Consider the following 24,783-nt stretch of genomic DNA (forward strand, 5'->3'; position numbering starts at 1 on the left):
TTTGGGATGGAGGGGAGAGGTGAGCTACAATCCAGTAACTTATCTTTTCTCTTGAAAAACGGTTCCCCGCTCACCACAACAGCTGCTCTTGCTCATTACCAAGTCCGTTACCAGTGGCTTCTTTTCACCCTTAATCCTAGTTGACCTCCCTGCAGCATGTAATGCTTTACACTAGTTTCTTATCTCTTGGTTTCTGCAGTACCAGTTTTTTCAGGACCTCCTGCTTCTATTCCTACCTTCTATTCCTCAGTCTCCTTTTACTGAGTCAGCTTCCTTTGCACCTTACAGTTTTGTTTCCCAGGATTCTGTCCTCACTTCACTTTTCTTCAAACATGCTCTCCTGAAGCATTCTCATTCTCTCTCATAGCTTGATAAACTACCTTTATTTAGATGACCCTCTTGCCCCCTGCCCCAAATCTATAATCTGTTTCTCCTGATCTCCAGACCTGTGTTCCAAATACTACCTGGATCGCCCTAAGGTGTCTTGCCTAAATCAATGAATTATTCATACCTCTTTTCCTCTGCCCTCACCCCACCCCACGCCCAGTGGCTGCTGTTTACTGGATAGCCCATCTAGAAACCTGAGCATTCATTTTTGTCTTCCCTTTGCCCCCTCTTACTGTAAGCACTCCCCAAGCCCTGTCAGTTGTACCTCCTAAATTTCTCTCCAGTATGTCCCTTCTCCTTTGTCTCCAGGGCCTCTAGTGTAGTTTGTGCCTTCCTCCTCCTGTCTTAACAGCCTCTTCACTGATCTTTTTGTGTTCGGATTCTCTGCCTTTCACTTTACCTTCTACAGTGGCACCAGAGTGGTCGTTCTGTAACTGGGCTCTGTTCATGTTGATTACATGTGAAAAACCTCAGTTCCTTCCCATTGTCTTCACAGCCTGGTGCACAAGATGATGCAGGAAGGAAATATAAGAATTCTTATTTATCTCAAATGGAAATGGAATTAAGCCCTACTAATATGTAACACATGGATTGATATATAATATTAATATATATTATAAATATATACGTGTAAAACTAAATATATAAACATAAGTTTTTTATATATAATATATATTATAAATAAATATCTATGTCTTGAAGGTATGTGATCAAATTCATTTCTACTGAGTGCAAAATCGAGAGTTTGGACACCCATCAGGCTCTAAGTCCAGATTCTTCATTAAACCTGACCCTTCGTGGTTTAATGTTTCTCTGTCCTTGCCTCCCCCATACCCTCCAACTATATCAAAATTACTTGCAGGTACCTGGACACACTTTGTTGTTAAACCCCTCTGCCTAGAAGCCTCTTCTTGTTCTCCACTTGAGCACTACTTTACTCTTCTTTATGACCTAGCCCTGTTGTTACCTTCTTTATGATGTTTCCCCTACTCCCTTTGCTCCTGTTCCTAGAGCACTTTTTTATTTATCTTTTAGCATAGGAGTCATTCCTTTGGGTTGAAATTGTTCTTGTCCCACTAGACTATGAGCTCCCATACGACAGGGACAGCAGTGGCACACAAAAGACACCCAATAAGTATCTGTTCAGAAATTTCCATTTCCTTGGTCCAGTGAAAATTTTTTCACAGCCAAACAGAAAAGATTATTGGTTACAGTAGCTAGAATATTACTGTTTAGGTTCTTAGTCTAGTATAAATGCAAAGCCATAAATTCACGGATTCCTGTCCTTCCTACAATTTCTGTCACAACTACTCTGCTCTGCTGTTATAGCATAAAAGCAGCCATAGACAATATGTAAACAGGTAAGCGTGGCTGTGTTCCAGTAAAAGTTGATTTGTGAACACTGAAATTTAACTTCATATAAACTGTATGAATCAAAATATTCTTTGGGGTTTTTTCCAAGCATGTGAATATCTAAAATCCATTCTTAGTTTGCAGGCTGTGTAAAAAACAGGCAGTGGGCTAGATTTGGCCCTTGGGCTATAGGTTTTCAGACCTGTGGTTTCAACCATTACAAGATTGCTTATTTTATAATTATTATAAAGGACATTGAGATTTAATAGAAATTGTCTTCCCCAATAGGTCCGTTTTTTATCTGATCTTGTAAACTGTCATGTCATTGCTGCCCCATCAATGGTTGCTATGTTTGAAAATTTTGTAAGTGTAACTCAGGAAGAAGATGTGCCTCAGGTAAGAAAACCCCTTGTGCTAAATCTTGTCCATATACTACGAGGAATTTTTCACTAGTAACCCTTTAGTAGTAAAAGACAAAAGATCAACAGCAGATTATCATGTTATAAATTCTTAATATCTAAAAGTTAAGTCAGCTGGCATACTTGTGGGTTCTCTTGACATCTGTATGTTAGTTCAGATGATTCTGTCTAGTAAGATTAAAGCTAATACATCTAAAAATGCTCTGAATGAGCCAGGTGTCTTCCTTACGTCCTATGAAATAGTGTCCAGAGGATTTCATTCAAGGATAAATATAATATGAATGAAAATTCACTAGCACTTACTTTAAACATACCTTCTTAAAAATTCTTTAGGTGCGGAGGGATTGGTATGTGTATACATTTCTGTCGTCTTTGCCCTGGGTTGGAAAGGAGTTGTATGAAAAGAAAGATGCTGAGATGGACCGCATCTTTGCCAACACTGAAAGCTATCTTAAGTAAGAGCACAGCAGCATGGTAATGGTTTTGTGTCCCCTTAAGTTTTTCCAGAATAATTTTGTTATAACTTTCATTTTCTATCCATTAATAGGTACTTCTTTGGATATTGTTAATATCTACTAAGTTAAAAATCAAAGTAAAAGTCTAGAGATAAAAATCTACTTTCTCATTATGTTAAGCTACCTTTAAATGATAGATTTTTTTAATGTTTTATATTTTTCAAAAGTTGTAGTTTTTAAATAATATATAGATATTTGCAAAAGAATGACAGTATGAGTATGAATACCCTAACATTTGAATATGTTCTTCTCCCAGTTTAATCCAAATGATAGTCCAGTATGCACAGAGTTCTTCACCTGCTTTTATAGCTCTACCTCATTTTTTTTAATAGCTGTACAGTATTCTACTCTTAATGTACCATAATTTCTTTAACTAGTCTCCTGGTGGTAGACATTGAGGCTTTGGTAAGTCTTTTGCTCTTGTAAACGGTGTCTCAGTGAATATCCTTGTACATAGTGTTTTTGTGTACATGTGCAAATGTGTTTGTGGGGGACGTGAATTCTTAGAAATGGCATTGCTGGGCTGAAGTGTGTTAACAATTTTACTTTTGATAAGTTTAGTCAAATTGTTTTCCAAAGGATTACACTCTTCCAAATCTCTTCTCAAGAAATTATATCAATTAGCCCTCTGCCAGTGATGTTTGAAACTGCCCACGTTTTGGTAATTTTGGTAACATTATCAAAAATTCTGGTATCTGCCAACCTGATAGGTTAAAATGTTGTTTCACTGCTTTAATTTGCATTTTATTAATAATGAAAGCAACTGAACATATTTTCTTGTCTTTAAAAACTTAAATGTAGATTTTCATTTTTATCTTTAGAAGACGCCAAAAGACTCATGTGCCCATGCTACAAGTATGGACTGCTGAGAAACCGCATCCACAGGAAGAGGTAAAAGGATTTTAGTTTCTTGTGATAACAAGCACAATTGGCTCTTCAGTAGATTCTCTTCTCTGAGATACTGGCACATTGTTCCATTTGTATACCTTAGCTAGGTTTCTACATTTCGTATCAGGAGTTCAGCTCCTCATAGCTCTAGGCATATAGTGGATTTTTAATAAATGTTAGAATGTCATTGAAATACCATAAGATATCACTCATATGTGGAATCTTAAAAAAAAAAAGGGAAGGAAAAAGAGGGCACTAATGAACTCATCTACAAAACAGAAACAGACTTGCAGACAGAGTAAACAGTCATGGTTACTGGAGGAAATGGGGTGAGAAGGGATAAATTTGGGAGTTTGAGATTTACAAATGTTAGCCACTATATATAAAAATAAGATTAGAAAATTTATTCTGTGTAGTATAGGGAACTATATTCAATATCTTAGAATAACCTTTAAAAAAGGATATGAAAATGAGTATGTGTATATATATGCATGACTAGGACATTATACTATACTGTACACCAGAAATTGAAGCATTGTAACTGACTACACTTCAATTAAAAAAAAAAAAAAAGAATGTCATTGAAACATTCCCTACTCTGTGGGGTTGCTGATATTGTAGAGTTGATGTGGTTTTTTTTTTTTTTTTAAATGCCTAATTTGAAAAATGTAAGAGGGAATAGCCCTAGACAGACTTTATAAAGTAATTAAAACAAAAACAGAAACTTAGCACTATTCTGTTGCACTGTGTTTAATTATAAGTTAGCTTACTTTTGTATCCTGTATTTTAGAAGGTAGTGATTTTTGGTTTTACCTAGTCAAAATGTTATTTGGTCTAGCCTCCCAAATCTATTAATTATTAAAAATTAATCTGTCTTTAGTATTTAGATTGCCTGTGGGCCCAGATTCAGAAATTGAAAAAGGATCGCTGGCAGGAGCGGCACATCCTAAGACCTTATCTTGCCTTTGACAGTATCCTGTGTGAAGCACTGCAGCACAATCTGCCTCCTTTCACACCACCTCCTCACACTGAAGATTCCATGTACCCGATGCCAAGGGTCATCTTCAGAATGTTTGATTACACGGATGATCCCGAGGTACATGCGTGACCAACAGAAGTGTCCTTCAAAGGGCCTATGTTGTATTGTACTTGTGGTTTAATCTTGTTTGAATTGTGCCTGTGAGACATTTTAATTTTGAGTTGTTTATTATCTAAGGTCAGTGGCAGTGAAGTTAACAGTTTAACTCAGTGAATAGTATCACCTCATCATGCAAGAAGTTATTTAGCCTGTATGAATTAAGAGCACAGTGTACAATTTTAGAGCATAGGTTTGAGAGCCAGATTGGCTTGGGTTTTAATCCTGGTTTAGTCAGATCTTAGCTGTGTAATTTTGGGTAAGCTATTTACCTCTCTACCCTAGTTTCCTAATAGAATAATAATAGTATGTATCTCATTAAACTGTAATGAGGTTTCAATTATTAATACACATATATGCATAGAACAGTATGTGAAATGATGAGTGCTCAATAATATTAGCTATTACTCTTAATAAGGCTGTTTTTCTAAGAATAATACCCAGTTTTAGACGTTGTTCATCTCTCTAACCCTCAACAGTTTGTCTTATTTATATTATATAATTATATTTTTTAAATAGTATGAAGTATTTTAATTAAAAAACCCCAAAGATCAGTATAAGCAGACTTTATAATTCTTAAATATGTGCTTTATTATGAGATCAAGTTGTTGATAGCCATTATACTTCAGCAATTAAAATGTATAATTATGATATTAACATTTGGTATAAAAACTTACATTTTAATTATGCCTTAATTATTTTATACCTTTGCATTTGAATGACTATCTTAACTTTAATAGCCAAGCAGCAAGCACTTGATCACTGGACTTGTTCTGAATAGAAGCTTGCCTGGCTGAAGTCCCATACCTGTTGCTTAGCGCATCCTACTCAGCATATGGTGGAATTTCTCAGCCTCAGCAAAATTAATGTTTGGGGCTGGATAATCCTTTGTGTTAGGTGCTGTCCTGTGAATTGTAGGATGCTTAGCAGCTTCCCTGGCCTCTAACTCTATAGATGCCAATGGCATCTAGAGGCTAAATGTCAGTTGTGACAATCAGAAATGTCTCTGTCCCCTTAGGGGCAAAATTGCCCCCTGTTGAAAACCACTGGCCTAAGAACTAATATCACCACCTAAGGTCAAATTTGAGTTTTCTTTCCCTATCTTCTCTCTTTTGTCCTATGGAAAATTACGTATGACCAGTGAAATTTCAGTGTATGTAGACTCTATCCCAAAGTAAAAAGTTGTTGGATAATCGGTTATATATACGAAATTATAACTTGTTACCCACTTGCCATATTCCATGTATAATAAAAAGCTTTTAGTCAACATTATGTAATGATCTAATTAGGTATATATAATTGAAAGTCTAATTTACAATAAGACTGATAGAATCTTTGTGATTAGGTATTTATTTGTGCAAGGGAAACATTAGAACGGGACCTCAAAATTTGTTTCTCCTCTACTATTTGTACTTAATTGATATTGCCTCTGTAATGTGCCTGTCATCCTTTGTAGGAAGAGCATAAATATACAAAACATATGTTTGAAGAGGATTTAGTTCTTTTGTTCTGGCCTTTCCAAAAAAAATTTTTTAATTAGGAATTATAAAGAAGATTAAAGTAAAAATCACCACCATTAAGAGTCTACAGTAATAAATAATAATAATATCAGTAAATTCTTTGAACCTGTTTGCTATGCATATTTTTTTAAGTAAACAATATCATATAGATAATGTTCTTTAACCTTTTTTAAAACAACATAGTATGGATATCTTTCCCAATGCATACAGGAGTTTTTTGTCTACATAGTGTTTGAAATAAAAATTTCCCTCCATGTTTATTACGGAAGTAATCCACTTCCATGGTTTAAAAAAAATAAACTGTATAAGGCTAATAATATACAAAAATTATTTGCTTCATTTAAGAATGGAAGTGGGCAATGAGAGTACAGTGTCAAGTGTAGTAAAAGAAACACTGTAGCTGACATTCTAATTCTATTGTAGATATAAGTGAACACAGCAATGAAATTTGCTTTCACATTTAGGAACTTTTATCCCCAGCATCCAATACGGTGTCTGGAACATAATAAGCTCTTAATATTTGTTGAATAAATGAAAAAAGAATATTTTGTGTAGGTCTGTTGTAGGTACATTTGGTTTTCTTTCTAGGGACCTGTAATGCCAGGGAGTCATTCAGTGGAAAGATTTGTAATAGAAGAGAATCTTCACTGCATCATTAAGTCCCACTGGAAGGAAAGGAAGACTTGGTAAGAGTCTTTTCATGGTGCTTTTATTAGAGTGAAGAAGTAGTGACTTTGATGATTTAATAAGAGACAAGTGTATGTTAAGAGTAAGAAAATCTTCCTGTCCTCCTGATGCCTGTCTTGCTAAGACCAATTTCTAAAACAAGTACTTGCTTTCTGGAGGCACTTCACCCTCAAATAGTACTTTTCTGGGTTCTGTGTCAGACGGTAGTGCTTTATAGCAATATGCGTATGATGCCTGCTGTCTTCTGTGGATATTTGCCATATGCTGTGGACAAATTAACTTGAATGGCAAGCTATTTTCAGTATGAATGTTGCGGGAATAAATGAATACTAATGGTTTTGCTCTGTTTTCTAATAGTTAGACATCAAGCTTTGGAAAGGTTGATTTTAAATATTTTCTAAACCCTTGGAAAGTTTGGGTTTAGATTTTTAAGGTGGAAAAGAAGGTAGTATTTGGAGAGTGGTCTACCTTATAAAACTTTTTAAGTTAGTAGATCTGAATATGCTTCCTAGTATTATTACATACACTCCTTTTGATCTTTTAAGGAGTTTTGTATGCACTAAAGAGTTTCCTTGTGGTAGACAAAATAATATGTGCTGTAGTTAAGTGAAGTAACTGAAATCTAGAACATTTCAGAAAAGATTTCCTTTCCTTGTAGCTAAACTCACTGCTTTTGAAGCTGCTTATTTTATTTTTTGTGTATCTGTTAAACTCACTAAACTTCACTTACACTTTTTCTAGTGCTGCACAGCTAGTGAGCTATCCTGGGAAGAACAAGATCCCCTTGAACTACCACATAGTTGAGGTAAGCATTTCACATGGAGCTTGTTTCTAAGCCTCCGAATCTTTCTGTTGACTTTGAAGTATTATCTACTCCTAGTCTATTTTGTTGTTCTTGGTACTTACCAGGTACTGAAAATTATCAGAGCAAAGAGGAAATCGCTTTCAGTTTTGGTGCTCTGTTAGCCATGTTAGCGGCTAAGAGAAAAGAGGAGGTTGAGAACAGTAGCCAAGTAGAATTTTGAGTTGCCTGCAGTTCATTTATTTAGTATTATCTTCATGAGTAGTTACCATGGATAATGTAAGTTACTTCTAACTGTCAGTACATTGCCCACTTAACAGATGTATAAGTGGCTTAAATACTTTAAAATATTGTATTTTTAGGCAAATACCTGTGTGGGTATGTATGTGTGTGTGTATATATATATATATATATATTTTTTTTTTTTTTAATGGAGGTACTGAGGATTGAACTCAGGACCTCATACATACTAAGCATGTGCTCTACCACTAAGCTGTACTCACCCCTACCTCCCTAGATAACCTATCTTTAACTGTGTTTATCTGGCCTCTTATTACTAACATATACCTGACCAGTATATTATTTCCTGTACTGTATGGTAGAGGTAGGTGTGAATCCTTATTTATTCTTAGAAATCAAAAGAGCGAAAAAAACAGTGTTTTCACTTGACAGATGGGTCAAACTGTCAGTTGCATTATTCCTTTATGTTAAAAATACTCAACGTGAGCAGTTACTATGCATTATTTGATTCACTTTTTATTCACACTGAGCCTGTGTGCTTTCTTGAAAGTACTGCACCTGTTCTGTCTTTATAAAACTTGAGACTGTGCTTAGGCTTTGAACTTGACTCATTGACATGAAAATTGAAATGCAAAACGTAAGTTATATTTTTAAATCTTCAAAATGTTTAGAAATTCATCAGAATGAAGTACAGAAGTGTGGGGGATGGGAGTGAGAGGAAGGAATGCAGACCAGGCTTTAGGATTCTAGGTAGGTGATCCATAATTATAGAAAGAATGGAAACAGCTTTCAGAACAAGAGCATGGCAAAGAAGTTTTGGACTACCAAAAAGATTTCAAGTAGCAGTGTAGAATGACTAGACTGTCTTCTGTTCCCATGCTTAGAGTCTAAAAAGGGCTTTATATCTTATAGGAATGAAACTGATGGGTCTTTGAGCCCCCAGTAAACTGTACCTCCCTGAACTAACAATGATACTTCCAAACTTGGGATTTAATTGCAGTTTTCGGAGAGTATCAAATAAGCATTAATTTTTGCATAGTCCTATTTGAGTTATAGAAATAGGAATCTTCATTACAGTGTTTAATTAGAGATCTTTGTGTTTAAAAAACATACTTTTAAAGATGAAAAATTAATTTTTTTTCATTATGGATGCCATAGAGTTAGAGTTGACGTTTAGAACATTGAGGTCTTTCTCATAGTAGAAGTGCATAGATAGCTGTTGAATTGTTCTGACTCATGTTTCCTTTGTAGGTGATCTTTGCAGAACTCTTTCAACTTCCAGCACCCCCTCACATTGATGTGATGTACACAACACTTCTCATTGAACTGTGCAAACTTCAGCCTGGCTCTCTACCCCAAGTTGTATCCTTTCCTTTGTTTTTAAACATACTCTCTTTGGCCTTGCTTTAAGAGACTATTAAATATTTTTGCTTGTAGGTTTAAATCACTTCATGAAAACAGTTTAGCATTTCTTTAAAAGTTACATGTACCATACAATCCAGCCATTCTACTCTTGAGTATTTATCCAGGAGAATTAATGTTCATAACTTTATTTGTAGTAACCTGAAACTGGAAACAATTAAATATCCATCAATACATCAGTAGACAAACAAATTTTGTTGTATTTATACAATGGAATACTACTCAGTAATAAAACAATAAACTTTTGATGCAGGCAACAACATGAATGAATTAAAAAATAATTATGTTAAGTAAAAGATGCCAAACAAATATGAATTCATGCTAATGATACCATTTATACAAAATCCTAGAAAATGCAAAGTAATCTAGTGACAGCAGACCAGTATTTGCTTGGGGGCATAAATGAGGAGGGGAAGAAGAGAGAATGGATTACAAAGGAGCATGGAGAGATTTTGGAGGTGATCTAAATGTTCATTATCTTAATTTCATGGATGTGTTCAGGTCAAATGTACATCATTGATCCTCAAAGATCAATCACTTGAAAAGATGCTCAATATTATTAGTTGTTATACAGACTTCTAGGAAATGTTACTTATTTTTCTATTACAACTTATTTTCAAGGAGAGTAGAGAATAGTTTTCCTTATCCCGAAATTCACAGCTTGCACAGGCAACTGAAATGTTATATATGCGTTTGGACACAATGAATACTACATGCGTAGACAGGTATAGTACTTGCCTTATTTCTATACTGAGTGTTAGCAGCTTCTGCTCCCTATGCTTTATAAAAGATTTTGATCAGCAAAACATTTGCCTTCTTTAATACTTTCCAAGTTAGTTTTTCTTTCCTGCCTCCTCAATATAATCTTTTATATAAATATAAAACTCATAGTTGTAATATAACATTACACTTTCTCGTCTGACTTCCAGTATGAAATGATGCCCACGCTGAGGTTTTCTTTAATTTCCTTCATTGTTTACTAGTTTGATGCCTTGGTGTGGTTATACTTTTCCCTCTGTAATTGGGTAGGTAAGCTTTTAAAATAGGCTTTATTCTAACCCATATGTAAAAGCAGAGTCTAATACTGTACATTTATTTTATATGTATATATATAACATGTGTATTTTTGTTTATAGTTAGTATCTGCTTCTGAAATAGCTAGCTTCTGTATAACTATAGCTTCAAGACTCAGTTTGTACAAAAGACCATATTGAGTTTTCTGTCAGTTTCCCAAATTAGATCAGGGCAGATACTGAACATTTTCTATAATCTATCATGTCCATTGTTCAAATGGAATATTTGAAAATTATCAGTAAGGGCTATCCTATTTTGTTGACCTGTTATCTTGAGTAATTTCAGTGATTGAAATTATAGATGCATGAGGGATTTACTTTAAGAAAGTGCTGAGTTTTTTCTCCAGTCTAATTAATAAACCTCCAGTTGTATTGAGTATCCCAATTATGCCATTCATTCAAGCATCGGGCTCTTACAAATTTCATAACATTATGCAGAATACTAAGGTGATCCCTTTTTAGTTAGAGAGATCAGATAAATATTTTTAATGGAAAAAGGAACTTCAATGGTGTATTTTTTTGTTTGTGGTGAAAAGGGCATGGTGTGGTGATGAGAGACTGCTTTGGCTCCTCCGTTTATAAAATATTCTTAACCTCTTTTTCCCCACCCTATGTTTGTTTTATTGTCAATTAAATAAGGAAAGTAATACATTCCTCAGAAGTTGTTGTGAGAATTAAATTATATAAACATATATAAGGTACTTGATACAAAACAGGCACTCAAATCATATCTCTTATTCACTTAAAAAGGATAGCACTGTTGGGAGGAGTGAGATAGACTTATTTTTTTGAAGTAGAAGATGAGTTACAGAATTTGTACAAAAAAGGGCAAGTAGCAGGAGAAGACACAGCTGTAACTAGAGAGGTGTGCTTTTTATTTAACTATAAAATATGGTTTTATTTGCCTGAAGGATTATGTAACCTGTTGTAAATTGCAACCATTCATCCTTTTTTGTCCTCACCCTACTTCTCTGTATAGGTTTATTAATTGGTTTTCCCATCATCTAAGTAACTTCCAGTTCCGTTGGAGCTGGGAAGATTGGTAAGTGGTTACATTGCATCTTTCTTTTCTCTACAGTCTACCGTAGTTTTTTTAAAAACTGTTAATTAAAACTGTAGCATAAAAGCAATCTTCTTCACAGTCTGAAAGATTTAGTTTATTTTTGATGTTTATATAGATAAATGAAATTTAGATGGAAGGGAACTATTTGTAGCTATGTACAAGTTAGGTATAGTGAGATGTATAAAAACTTAAACTATATTTCCTCATTAGGTCAGATTGTCTTACTCAAGATCCTGAAAGTCCCAAACCAAAGTTTGTAAGAGAAGTTCTAGAAAAATGTATGAGGTAAGCTCTTTGCGTTTTCTCCTTAGCTTAGGTCTTCTAACTTCTGTGAAGGAATTTTTCTTTTCTCTGCATTTGTGATGTGTGTCCAGAATATCATTTTTAAAATCCAAGTACTTGCCTCTCTTCCTTTTCAGTTTTTAATCAAGATTTAGGCAGAAAAACCTAGGCAACCATGCCGTCTGGATTCTGTGTGAATTAAGCCAAAAAGTTTTGGTTTTGTTTTTGTTTTTGTCAAACATACTTTGAAATAATTTTAAATTTCAGGAAAGTTGCCAAAAATAGTTCAAAGAATGCTGTATCATGTTCGTCTAGATACTCTAGTGTTAACATTTTACATTTTTTTTAATGATTAGTCCTTGTATGTATGTACTCTTTATATCAGTCTTTTTCTGAATCCGTTGAAAACAAGCTGCAAATATGATGTCCTGTCATCCTTTATCAGACCATTGTATATTCCTCCAAAACAAAAACACTCTTCTACATGACCAGCATACAGTGATACTACTATACAATACTCGGCGGCTGCCAAAATTTTGCCAGCCATCCCAAAAATGTCTTTTTCCTTTCTGGTCCAGAATGCTATCCAGAAACATGTGTAGCATTTAGTTGTCATTTTCTTCAGATTCCTCAATCTTCAATAGCTATTATTCTTTTTCTATCTTCGTGTCATTGTCAGTTTTAAAGAATGTAGGCCTTATTTTGTTGTGTCTCCTTGATGTGTCCTCATGACTCAAAGTCTTGCATTATCCCACCACTGGAAATGATCACATGGCCATATCAGTGTTTGCCATGCTTCTCTACCTTAAATTCACCAGCTTTCCCTTTATAGTTGATTAATATTTTGAAGGAGATATTCTGAGGTTACACTCATATCCTATTCTTCATCACACCTCCACCGACAACTCCTACCTTTATCTGCCAACACTGTGATGAGTCTCTTTTTACATTATTTTTTCTGCTTTTATTAGTTATTATTCTATTGTAAGAAAGAGCTTACCTTTTTCACCCATTTATTAATTCCTCGGTCTATATATTAGTAGGGACTAATGGATGTGTTTCATTCAGGGGGTTATAATTCATTACTGTCATTATTTATTTTGATGCTCAAATTGTCCCTTATTTGGCCATTGGGAGTCCCTTGTGGCTCCTGTGTCTTTTTTTTTTTTTTTTTTTTTAATGTCCCCCCTCCATTCATTGAGCATTTCCTTATTTCTAGCACACGATGTTCCGGGCTCATCTTGTGTTTCCTTGCCCCTTCCCTGGGGTCATCTATTTACTCTAGTCTGAGTTTCTAGTAGTAGAGTATGATATTTAGGAACCAAGATCTGGACATTTGATGTGCTTATTGCTATTGGAGTATCATTGGTCTAGGCCCTCTGGATGGACAAGGGTAGTGCATATACTTCTGCACACATAAACACATGCATATAGGCATGTCTATAACTTTCATGTCTACTGAAGTGTGTGTATCCCTCTAGTTCCAACCGAGCATCTCATTTTTTTTAGCTTTCCCCTTTGCCATGATTTCTAGATACCTTTTCGGCATTAAGGAACTTGGCTTTCATTAGCCTCAATAAGTATTTGCTGCAGTATAACCAGCCTCCCAACTATGCAAACTGTCTCCTTCACCTCACCTCACCCCACCATCATCACCACCCCGTATTCCTGGCCACCAGGCTCATGGACCCACTGGCCCACATCTCAGTGCAAACCAGTAAGTTTTGAAGAAGACTTGAGTTCTGAAGTGCTGGCCTAGACAAAAGTTTAAAGAACTTGTTTTCCCTTTTTACTTCTTGGTTGTCAGCTGAGTCCAGGGTGTTGGAGATTGTAACTTTCTGGGTAAGTTGGATGTTGCTGAAGAATGGAACTGATGAATGACATTTTCTGAGGCTCTTATTTGTATTGTAGGTTGTCTTACCATCAGCGGATATTAGATATTGTCCCTCCTACCTTCTCAGCTCTATGTCCTGCAAATCCAACCTGCATTTACAAGTATGGAGATGAAAGTAGCAGTAAGTAATAAAATAAAACAAATCCATCCCTTTTTAGAAAGTACTGATGGAAGTATTCTCTGAAGCCAGTTATTTAAGGTGGAGAAAGTGAACTTTTCCTTTTACTAGGTTTATATTTTGTTTGAAAAGTGATTGCTCACCAGCCACTGTTGTTTTATTTCCCCTGATACTCATTTTGAAGATTCACTGTGATATACTTAGTTATTTATTTCTTTAAACTTTTTTCTTTTTTCTTAATATTGTTTTTAGTTTTATATCTATAACATTTTAAATGTGCTACTAAGTATAGCAGGATGAATTTAGAACCATAACTTATCAAAATGAAATGTATGGTTTTCATGGCAGCGGAGATTCCTTGAATTGATTTTCATCTGATAACAGTTCAGGTGTGGGAACATAGGTGCACATAACTATCTTTTGACCAGCAGTGTGTCTCTAGAAGTAAATTCTTAAATATGCTTTTCCTACTTTTCGCTCACATCATTTTTTGCACTGTAAATCAGGGGGACTATAATTTGATATGCCACTTAATGAAGGTAAGGGTGTACATTGGTGATCACTAGTAGAGAGTTAAGTATGGAGTTTTTCCAAGTTAGTCTTTTCAGATGGCACTGAACAGGCTCCTCCGTGAGCTTCCCATTTCATGTCTTTGCATCTTGATACTCACCGCACTCCCTTGCTTTCTCATACTGCATTCCTGGTTCTCCACCTGCACCTCAGACTATACCTGCTTTCCTTGAAATAAACTCAGTTGATCCTAATGTTAAGTACATTTCCTATGTTATTATGTCACTTAATCCTTAAAACAACTCTGAAAAATAGGTATGTTTATTATAACAATTTTATAATGAAGAAATGGCTTCAAAGAGGTGAAGCCAGAGTGAGATTGTTTGAGCAGTAGAGCCCAGACTCAAATCCAGGCTTACTAGCTGAGCAGTCCTGCTCTCAGCCACTGTGTTTTCCTGAAAGAGCAAAGCTTGGTGTGACACTTGTAAGTGCCAAGTTTTGATTTCTGCTTTGTACTGCCTCAGAGGACGGTAAGATACAGTCTTTGACATCAGAGAGTTCAGACTTTTGTTAAACATTGAGCTTTCTTTTTTCCCACAGAAATAACTCAGCCTAACATTTAAGGCCTTCCTAACAGTTGTTTCTACTTTGTTATATGTGTATGTCACTTCTTCCCAGATGGACCTCTACTCCAGCCAGGCCCACTTCCTTTTTATTTTTTCCGTGCTGCTTGTTCATGGTTTTGCCTTTGTTTGTGCCATTACCCGGTCCTGGGAAGCCCTTCTTGTCTCTAATCCATGTTCTCTCTTCAGGGTCTAGCCCAAGCTCCACTCGTATCAATGTTTTTTAAGCCTTTAGCAAGCCAGTTTTGTGTTGCTCTCCGGCTACTATTTATGTGAATATCTTGGTTCCCCATGTAGAATGTAGACTCCTTAACAGCAGGGGATTCTTTTTTTTTTTTTTTTTCTCCCACTTACTTTCTCTCTCACTTTCAAGGAAAAGCACACAGCACATGTGACCTGTTGTAATTGACTTTACTCACTCATATTCTATGTCAGGATTGCCTTTATGTTACCTCTTTGTCCACGTTACATTAAATGTAGATTTCCAGTTGCTCTGGTGATGCCCTACAGTATATACTGGCACAAGTTTCATACAAGGACTCGACAGATAGTAACCAATGGTAAATTCGTGGAGTCACAGCCCATGAGCATCTGGCTAGCGTAGATTCAAGGATGTGGATTCAGCAAAAGAGAAAAGCAAAAAATCTGTCTTAAGTTAGCAGCCTTTACTTGTTCAAACTCAAACTTAGTTTCCACTGTCTTAGGAAGAAGAAGGAGGAGGAAGGGTACATTGACAAAAATGAAAGAAATACAGTTGATTCTCGGCTTTTCAGCTTACAGAGGCCTAGGGATTTGAGGACTGTCAAAGAACAATTGCAACTATATCCACATTTCCCCTCACCCCTCATTCCTGAGGAAGATCAGTACCCTTTATACTCTGAACTACAATTAGCTAATTGTTCTTAAGGAAGTATTGAGGTGAGAGTTCTCTCTTATGCTGTATTTTAAGTGAAAAACCATTGGCCTATTAAATGAAACTTTCACATATGGTTATCTTTATATAGATTAAATACTGATCTTGGGATAAAGAATATCCTATTTTTTTAAAAAAAGAATTTTTTTTTTTAAGTTTCACAATTACTAAACTATTTGTGAGAATCGTCTTAAAACCTGATCTAATTCTCCTCTCTGCCCTCCTCCCCCTTCTGTGTTTAGACTCTCTTCCTGGACATTCAGTTGCCCTCTGTTTAGCTGTTGCCTTTAAAAGTAAAGCAACGAATGATGAAATCTTCAGCATTCTGAAAGATGTACCAAATCCTAACCAGGATGATGATGATGGTAACAGAATTAAATATTTCTTGAATGGAACTATGTATGGGTCAGGTTAAAGTATAAACGTAATTCTGGAACATGAGTTCCTCTTAAATCTCATAGAATACTCATAAAGCAATGTATTTGTTTGGCCTGTCCAGCCTGTCAGTTTTCCTTAGAACCCAGGTATTTTCTCCCTTAAACATTCCTTGCTTCCTCACTTTAGAGAGGTTCTTGCACAGGAAGGCTTGATGTATTATAAAGTTGGATGCTCTGTCCAAATTAAGCTGTTATAATAATAATGTTTAACATTTACTGAGTATTTACCGTGTGATTCCAACCAAAATCTGTAGATTTTTTTCTGGGCAAGAATGGGAAAATTGTAAAATAATTTCTAAGTTTATCGTCAATAAATAGATAAGACCAAAAGTGATGAGAAGGACTTGCTTTATCACATACTAAAATATTTTTTAAAACTACGGTAACTAAAACAAAGACTAATCAGTAAAACAGAAGAAGAGTCTGCGGAGACAACTGGGTAACCATTTGCGAGGAAATTTTTTTAGATTTGTACATAAGCATAGAAAATGGCTTAATCAAAAATAAAACATTATTGGTATTTGCATTGTTTATTGCTGGGATTTTGTTACTATCTTACCACCACGTGGAGAGATATGAAGAAGGAAATCTATGTGGTATTTGTAAAAGAAATGGATCATATGGAAGAATTAGGGAAACAATCCCCAAAAACTAAGAATTAAGATTATACTTAGTTTTATATTTTGAATATTTGATATCAGTAATGGCCTTTTGTTTTTTATTAGTACTCAAAGACATTGCTATCTGACTTAGTATTTGGATGTGAGTGTGCCATCTGTTTAGTTATTCAGGTGAAGGACCAAAGAATTACATTACTTAACATTTTTCTGACTCTCTTAACTGTGGATTATTTTTCAGATGAGGGGTTCAGTTTTAACCCACTGAAAATAGAGGTGTTTGTACAGACTCTGCTACACTTAGCAGCCAAGTCGTTCAGCCACTCCTTCAGTGCTCTTGCAAAGTAAGTGCAATCAGAACATGCACCTTTTCTTGAGGGTTTGGAACTTTGCTTGGTAAATACCAGTGGTATAGTAATTTTTACTTAAAATTGTTGAATATGAAGATATGAATAGTATTGTCATATAATTTGACATAATGGGTTTTGATTTGTGGTAGCTAAAACCACCATCCTGCAGCTCCTGTCGGTCTGTATGTACAGTTTGCAAATATGTGTGGAATGTACATTTTTTTGTATAGACCTTTAGAGAAATGAGTGGAAAACCTGGGTCCATAGGACAGTCATATATACAGTAAGAAGTCAAGAACCCTGTCTAAGTGTCTTCCTAAAAGAAGGTAAGCAGAAGCGAGAGCTGGCTACATTTTGGGGAGCCACCCAGAGGTTGGCATCTAAAGACAGAACTTTCTAACTCGTCAGTCTAAAAGAAGAAAGAACGTATAGGTATTCCTCCTGCCACGCAAAGAAACTGGACTCCTCACCCCATCTCAACTTCCACGTTACTGTATGACTTGCAAGATTCCCAGAGAAGGTGCAGTCAGAATACTGCATTCGTGTTTGAAGATAGTTCCTTAGCCATCACTTATTTTTAGATACACAATAAACTATAATCCTAGGCTAGTGATAGTATATTGTAATTCTCCTAAGATTTTGTGACAAATTGCATACAAACTACAAATTCCTAATCATACCTTTTATATCCTTAATGGTTAATGTTTGGTTATTTTGCATTTATATATTGCACTGTAAATTGAATAACATTGTATGGGCATTAAAAACATTAAATTGCTTATTGAATAAGGTTATATGTGGTATTTTTCCCCCACTATCAAAAGGTTTCATGAAGTCTTCAAAACCCTAGCTGAAAGTGATGAAGGAAAATTACATGTTCTAAGAGTCATGTTTGAGGTCTGGCGGAACCATCCACAGGTAAAAACTGACTACACATGTTGAGGTACTGATTGTACAGGTATAATAATAAGGCAATTAATATCATTGTTTTAGTTTGTAAAACATGAAATTTGACCATACAATAGTTTCAAAATCTATAGGGAGTTGGAGGTATAGCTCAGTGGTAGAGCGTGTGCTTGGCATACACAAGATCCTGAGTTCAATCCCCAGTGCCTCTATTAAGGAGGGGGCTTAAAAAATTTGCATAATAAAATCTGTGATTTTAGTGTTGTGGAAGTACTAATGTTTGAGTCACTCTAAAAAGCAAGTGTTATAATTGGTTTTGGGATTATAATACCTCAACACATTTTAAACAGTAAGAATGTTTATTTCTTGGAAGATTGTCCAATTGGATAGGAAATAATTATCTAGTCTATCCAGTTTCTACAGATAAGCTCCAGATTTCTCAAACTTCAATATATTTTTTCATACCATGTATTATTATAAAGAGGAATTCAAATTTCAGAATATATTTAAGACTTTCATAATGAAACGTATTTTTTAATTTTAAGATTCAATGGAAATTATATATTTTTGTGTATATCATCTAAAATTAAAAAACAATTTAAGTGTTCCCATTCAGTGTGTCTTTTTGCTCAGTCCATCTTTATTGGTGTTAATTGTATTCTTAGAGTAAGTACCGGAGCCAAGCAGAAGCCAAAATAAATCTTAGGATCTAATGGTCAAATTGATCAGTTCAATAACCACTCATAATGAATTTCACAGCCCTCCTATTTTACTTTTGTCGCAGTGGGATTATTGTGGTTTACATGTAAGTGTGATTTGCCTTAGTAACTCTTCTTTCCTCACTGTAGATGATTGCTGTGCTAGTAGATAAGATGATTCGTACACAGATTGTTGACTGCGCTGCAGTAGCAAACTGGATCTTCTCTTCAGAACTATCTCGTGACTTTACTAGGTAATATGGATTATTTTACAGATTTTGTATTTTCTAAGAATTGGTTTATATGTGGTCTTTCAGACACGAGCTCCAAATTCTGGTGCAAACCAGGTTGATATTAATCTTGTAATGATCCAATCTGATAGGATTGCACTTGGCAAAGATTCCTGCGCATTCAGACATTCAGCCAGTTAGGTTGCAGTGTCTCTTAGGGACACACGAGTAACTTGAATTAGGACTCAACCAGTCAAGTAGAAATGCTTATAAAAGATCCAAACTATTGAGGGAGAAGATCAGGCTGTATGTCAGTGGGACACGGGCAAGAGTTCCAGCTCCGTTGAGCACCTGAAATGCACACCAGGAACGGGAAGAAATCATATAACATCACCGTAGATTAAGTGACCATCAGGGAAGCATTGAGGAAAGCCTAGTGGGCACCTGGATGCCTGTGAGGGAGAGAGGTCTCACCTCAGTCATAAAAATCCTAGATTTAATACACAGAAGATTCATTGTAGATTCATTTCCCCCTAAAGGAAAGAGATTTTTTGTTAAGCTTGATCGTACACATGAAGTTGAGTCCATAGGCTTTGTAACTGATCGGGACTGGGACAGCAAGAGTTGCCACAAAACAGGAAACAAAAGACAAGACAAATACCCATCAAAACCTTTGTCGTCTTCATTATATCTATTATTGGCAGGGGACACTAGTCTGAAATAAACTGAATCGTTGTAGCAAAAAGGTATGATCTAAGATAATCATAACAGCGAAGGTGGCATTCACAAATGAAGGCAGCAGAGACATTCTCAGATTTATAAAATCTCAAAAAAACTGATCACCCAAGTATGTATTAGCCATTATCCTGAGTGGTTTACATTTGCAGCTCTTAACTCTGCAAAGCCTTCCCTGACCACCCTCTCCAGAATTAAAGTACTCTGCTTTTTTATCCTGTCTGCTAACATCGTAGACTTTGAGTTTTATGAACAGGTTGTTTTATTATCTTCCACTTAAACTTTCATGATCCAGATCAAAATCTGTAGAAGGAAGCAGTCTTCTGTGCTGTATATCCTAGGGGATTATGAGATCTAATTTATGGACAGAAAAGTAGTAAAGAAGCTACTTTAAAAAAAAATTATGCCACAGACATTTTAAAGCACCTACAATTTGCTGAGAAAGTAGATGACATAAATAGCTCATTCTTTAAAGCCCAACAGTTGACAGTTATCAACTGATGAGGTTCTTAAATGTTCTAAGAGAACTGGCTGAGTTTGTGCTAAATAGTATAAAGCATGTGAAATGAGCCTTAGGTTAGGTTTCCATTTCAAGAAATTTCCAATACTTAGTGTTTAAATTTAGAAGGGAAAAATATATTTTTGTTCCTAATGTTAGTATTTTTTCTGGTTTCCATTTTGTTGAGTATGTACACATACCTTCTATGTGTGTCTAGTAGGAGATGGAAATAAGAAAAATGACAAGAACCCAGTACTACCTTCGGGAAGGTCACCTGATTCTAATGAGTGGCACTAGAAGCTTGCACAGTTGACAGTACAAGTAAAATCACTCGTGCTGCTGGAGAAATGTGACTTATTCTGCCTAAAGAGTAGAAGACTCTGTCAGACCTTAAGAATGAGTAGGTTATGAAAGTTGAGAGATCTCGTTTTCTACAAGTGTAGTGTGACAAATAGTAACCAAATGTCTTATTACCTTAAGATTGTTTGTTTGGGAAATCTTGCACTCCACAATTCGTAAGATGAACAAACATGTTCTGAAGATCCAGAAAGAGCTGGAAGAAGCTAAAGAAAAACTTGCAAGACAACACAAACGGGTAAGTCTTGTGTCCACTGTGAATGGTCAAAGACAGTATACCAGAAACTCTTGAGAATATTCATTACCTTGATGGGAACTTATTTTTTCTGAGACCGCATCACTGCAGAGCTGTCTGTAGAAGAGGGGGAAGAGGAAGGTCCTGGGGGTCTGCTGTTACCCTGCGTGGTGAACCTGCCTAGGAAGCCGCAAACCTTCCTTTTCCATACTTCACTGTCTCTGGGTCAGTCTCATGTTTGCCTTCCCAAAAGGGAAGAGAAGGAAGGAGGACACTCGTATTTCTGAGTTTCTGATGCAGGAGGGGAAGAGGGAGAAGACCTTCGGTGTTCACCGAGTCCCCAGTACTGTGAGGCGTGTGGGGTAGTCATTCCCAGGCCTGCAGAGTACTTCTCATGTTAATAGGTTTAGTATTGTAGCCATTTGGGTGGAAGCAGTGAGCTTGCTGTGTGCTGTGATTTAGCAAAACCGTGCAGGTATTTGTCAGGACAGTATTGTCCAGTGTTATACGCGCTTACTAGAGGATGAAAGCAAGTTTAATGACTTACATGAACCTGTAGCAGGTTCGAAGGCTGCTCTCCACATAGACATACGTGTGTACAGATCTAAAATACTGCAGGGTAGACAGTGTCATCCTCATTTTATACATCTACAAACTGCAGGGGCTTTCCCTCAGGCTGCACTGTTCTCTAGGTATGTGGTGTCCATCCAGTATGGTAACAACTAGCAATGTGTAACTTGAAGCTAATTAAATTTAAATGCAGTTTAAAATTCAGTTCTTTAGTCACACCAACCACATTTCAAGTGCTCAGTAGTTCCGTGTGCTAGTGGTGGTTGTGAGGGCGGCGCAGATTTACGTAACGTTTCCCTCATCACAGAAGGTGTATCAGCAGTGGTACTCTAGAGCCTTGCCTTAGTGTAGTGTTAGGAAAAGACAAACGTGTACCCCATTGCCTAGACTCTGTAACAGATGCTGTGCTAAAGATAAAAGCAGAAATGAAAAACAGAAACATTTTGCTTGCAGCATGGAAGAGGCTGGCGTAGCTGGGGCCCTACCAGTAGTGTTCTCTAGAAGGAACTAATAAGCTTTCTAGGTTTGATGATGCCTACCTTCTTGCTAAAAGGACCTCAGTACATAACACACCTGGAGTCAGGGTCTGGCTCTGCCACTTGCTGGCTGTGTGACACCAGTTATCTAACCTCTCAGCTTGTTTCTTTATCTGTAAAATCATGCCTGTCTCTTGCGCCTTACCAGAAAACCCCACACCTAAGCACATGCTGTGAAGTTCTTCAGGGTAAGCTGGTAGGGAATTGTTTAAGCTTAACAGAAGTGTCCTGAGTCCATCGTTGCCAGCAGAGGGTCTGGAACAGTCTGCTTTGATTTATTATGTCAGTCACAGCCATTTCTGAATTATTTCAGGGATGTGCAGCCTCTTCAGCTGCACGAGGGCCTGCCCAGCTTTGCTGTATGGCCCATTTGGGGATGAAAGATCAGCAGGGTGCCCCTGTTGGTGCTGCTCACATAGTGATGTATTAGTGACTGAAAACCAATGCTGTTGGTTTTTCCAATGGTCAACTAAGAAAAACAGTTATAAGGATATATTATCTATCCTCATTATTTGCAGGTTCTTTTTTTGTTTTTTAAATTACCTTCTGTCTAAAATTTATTAGTTAACCCAATACAAAATGAAGTGCTTTCCCAGTCATTTGTTGAGCAGCAAAAAAAAATTTGAGCTGCCCAGTGGGCTTGTTCCCAGCCGAGGTCAAACAAGAACAAGACAACACTGCCTTCTCTGTTTCACTTCTCATACTGTTAAGAGTGTCCTTTTTGTGGTATATTAGTGCTACATTTTTCATGTTTGTGCTGGGCTTTTTGTTGATTTCACTGTTTAAAATGACCCTTAAGCCTAGGGCTGCGGGCTGTCTAGTGTTTCTAAGCACAGGAAGGCTATGATGTGCTTGATGTGAAAAGTACATACTAGGTAAGCTTCCTTCAGGCATGAGTTACTGTGCTGTTGGCCCTGAGTTCAGTGTTCATGAATCAGCAGTGTCACACATACATCCAGAAGAGGGAAGAGGAGATTCACCAGTCTGTACATGAGGCTGCTTCCCAAGTACTAAAAGTAACATCTAGTCTGTGATGAAGTGACAGAAAAGATGGAGAAGCTGCTACTACATTTGTGGATTCATGAGATGACGACCAATTTTTTAAAAAAGCATAGTGGACAACATTCTTGTGGGGCTGAAAGCCAAGGAAATTTATGGCTACGTTACTCAAGGTCAGAAAAATGTTAAATCCCCCTCAGCTAGTGTTTTGGTATAAAGAAATTACTGTATATAATTATTTATTAGACATATGTATCTTTAAAACAGAAACACACAGCAGACAAGGTTTGTGTATCAGTTGGTGAACATGTTGTGATAAGAGGCTCCCAAGAACCTAACCCTGTATTTTCTCTAGGAGCAGGGGCTCAGCATTCACTAACTCAGGGTTCATGGCAATTTCATAAAACATAACTATGGTGAGTAACAATCAACTGTATGTTTTCCATGGAGCTCAAAGCTGTTTTCATTTTGAATGGAGGGAAAACATGACACGTTTCCTCCTTGAATGGGCTATCTTGTAAAAGGCATAACTGACTTCTGCAAACACTCCTACCGCCGTCACCCAAGATAAGTACCACTAAATTTCCCTGACCTAGATAAGCACCCACAGGACTTTGGGTGTACGCCTGTGTGTCTGGGACAGGAGTACTTTTACTGTAGCATACAAGTCTTCAAATAGCATTTGACCAGAGACAGTAAAACTCTTCTGTTTACTTGATGGGATTTAATACACTGGAATTCTAAATGGTGGTTTCCTTTTGTTCCTTTGCATTTCTGTAGCGAAGTGATGATGACGACAGAAGCAGTGACAGGAAAGATGGGGCTCTTGAGGAACAAATAGAAAGACTGCAGGAAAAAGTGGAATCTGCTCAGAGTGAACAAAAGAATCTCTTCCTTGTCATATTTCAGGTATCTTGGCTTGGGACATTGATAAGTACAAAGAAAATTACATTTCTTTAGTTTTTAAAAAAAATAGTTTTTAATCATAAAAGTAATACATGCTCTTTTATAAGACCATAAAAGTTTACAAGGGAAATAGAGTTCACTATTTGGAGATAACCATGTTTACCTCTAAATTCTGTTGTTTACTTAGCGTTCTTGCATGAGCATTTCTCCATGCTTTAAAAAAACAAACAAAAAAAACCTTGGGGATTCTTTGTTAAATACCTCTTTCATATTTATTTCCAATTGTTGATCTAGTTAGATGACTGTTTTCCTTCCTGATGAATATTTTTGTGTACACATTCCTGTTAACATTTCTGATTATGTCTTTAGAATAGGTGCTAAGAAAAATTACTAGCATATGTAATCTGGACATTAAAGGTCTTCATGTATTGCCAGAAAGGATGTACTAATTCATGTTGTCACTGGTCTGCCTTTCTACACAGACAGTATTAATTTTGTGACGGCTAGGGATACATGCCACAAAGATAGTGGAACAAGCAGTACCTTTGAGGTCTCTTGGTCAAAATGTGATTGTTTCTGAAGTATAAAATTCTCCCTCTAACAAACACCTCTGGAAATTTGTACCCCATTTCCAGCGTTTTATCATGATCTTGACCGAGCACTTAGTACGATGTGAAACTGATGGGACCAGTGTATTAACGCCGTGGTATAAGAACTGTATAGAGAGGCTCCAGCAGATCTTCTTACAGGTTTGTGTAAAACTTTGATTAGATAATATTAATATCACTATTCTTAGCCACAAGCGTTTTCCATTTTCATCAAATCTGTCAGGAGGTTATGTCGTACCTGTAATCCCTTTAGTTC

At 36.3% G+C, this 24,783-nt stretch overlaps 1 protein-coding gene across 3 annotated transcripts in view; it reads left to right on the plus strand.

Annotated features, from left to right (window-relative positions):
• NCBP1 (nuclear cap binding protein subunit 1) overlaps positions 1-24,783 on the plus strand; it is a 35,123-nt gene that overhangs the window by 8,654 nt on the left and 1,686 nt on the right. For 2 of the 3 annotated variants that reach the window (XM_074361867.1, XM_010953149.3), the window contains exons 5-22: positions 2,029-2,136; positions 2,493-2,614; positions 3,496-3,565; positions 4,443-4,658; positions 6,806-6,903; positions 7,646-7,709; positions 9,198-9,308; positions 10,029-10,093; positions 11,421-11,483; positions 11,715-11,789; positions 13,698-13,801; positions 16,087-16,209; positions 17,140-17,242; positions 18,073-18,166; positions 19,003-19,106; positions 20,797-20,911; positions 23,794-23,922; positions 24,555-24,668. In XM_074361867.1, coding sequence (XP_074217968.1) covers positions 2,029-2,136; positions 2,493-2,614; positions 3,496-3,565; positions 4,443-4,658; positions 6,806-6,903; positions 7,646-7,709; positions 9,198-9,308; positions 10,029-10,093; positions 11,421-11,483; positions 11,715-11,789; positions 13,698-13,801; positions 16,087-16,209; positions 17,140-17,242; positions 18,073-18,166; positions 19,003-19,106; positions 20,797-20,911; positions 23,794-23,922; positions 24,555-24,668 — 1,878 coding nt within the window. The remainder of the gene's footprint in view (positions 1-2,028; positions 2,137-2,492; positions 2,615-3,495; positions 3,566-4,442; positions 4,659-6,805; positions 6,904-7,645; positions 7,710-9,197; positions 9,309-10,028; positions 10,094-11,420; positions 11,484-11,714; positions 11,790-13,697; positions 13,802-16,086; positions 16,210-17,139; positions 17,243-18,072; positions 18,167-19,002; positions 19,107-20,796; positions 20,912-23,793; positions 23,923-24,554; positions 24,669-24,783) is intronic. The other variant, XM_074361868.1, reaches the window with a different exon arrangement.

Source organism: Camelus bactrianus, chromosome 4 (assembly GCF_048773025.1).
Source record: "Camelus bactrianus isolate YW-2024 breed Bactrian camel chromosome 4, ASM4877302v1, whole genome shotgun sequence".
NCBI lineage: Eukaryota > Metazoa > Chordata > Mammalia > Artiodactyla > Camelidae > Camelus > Camelus bactrianus.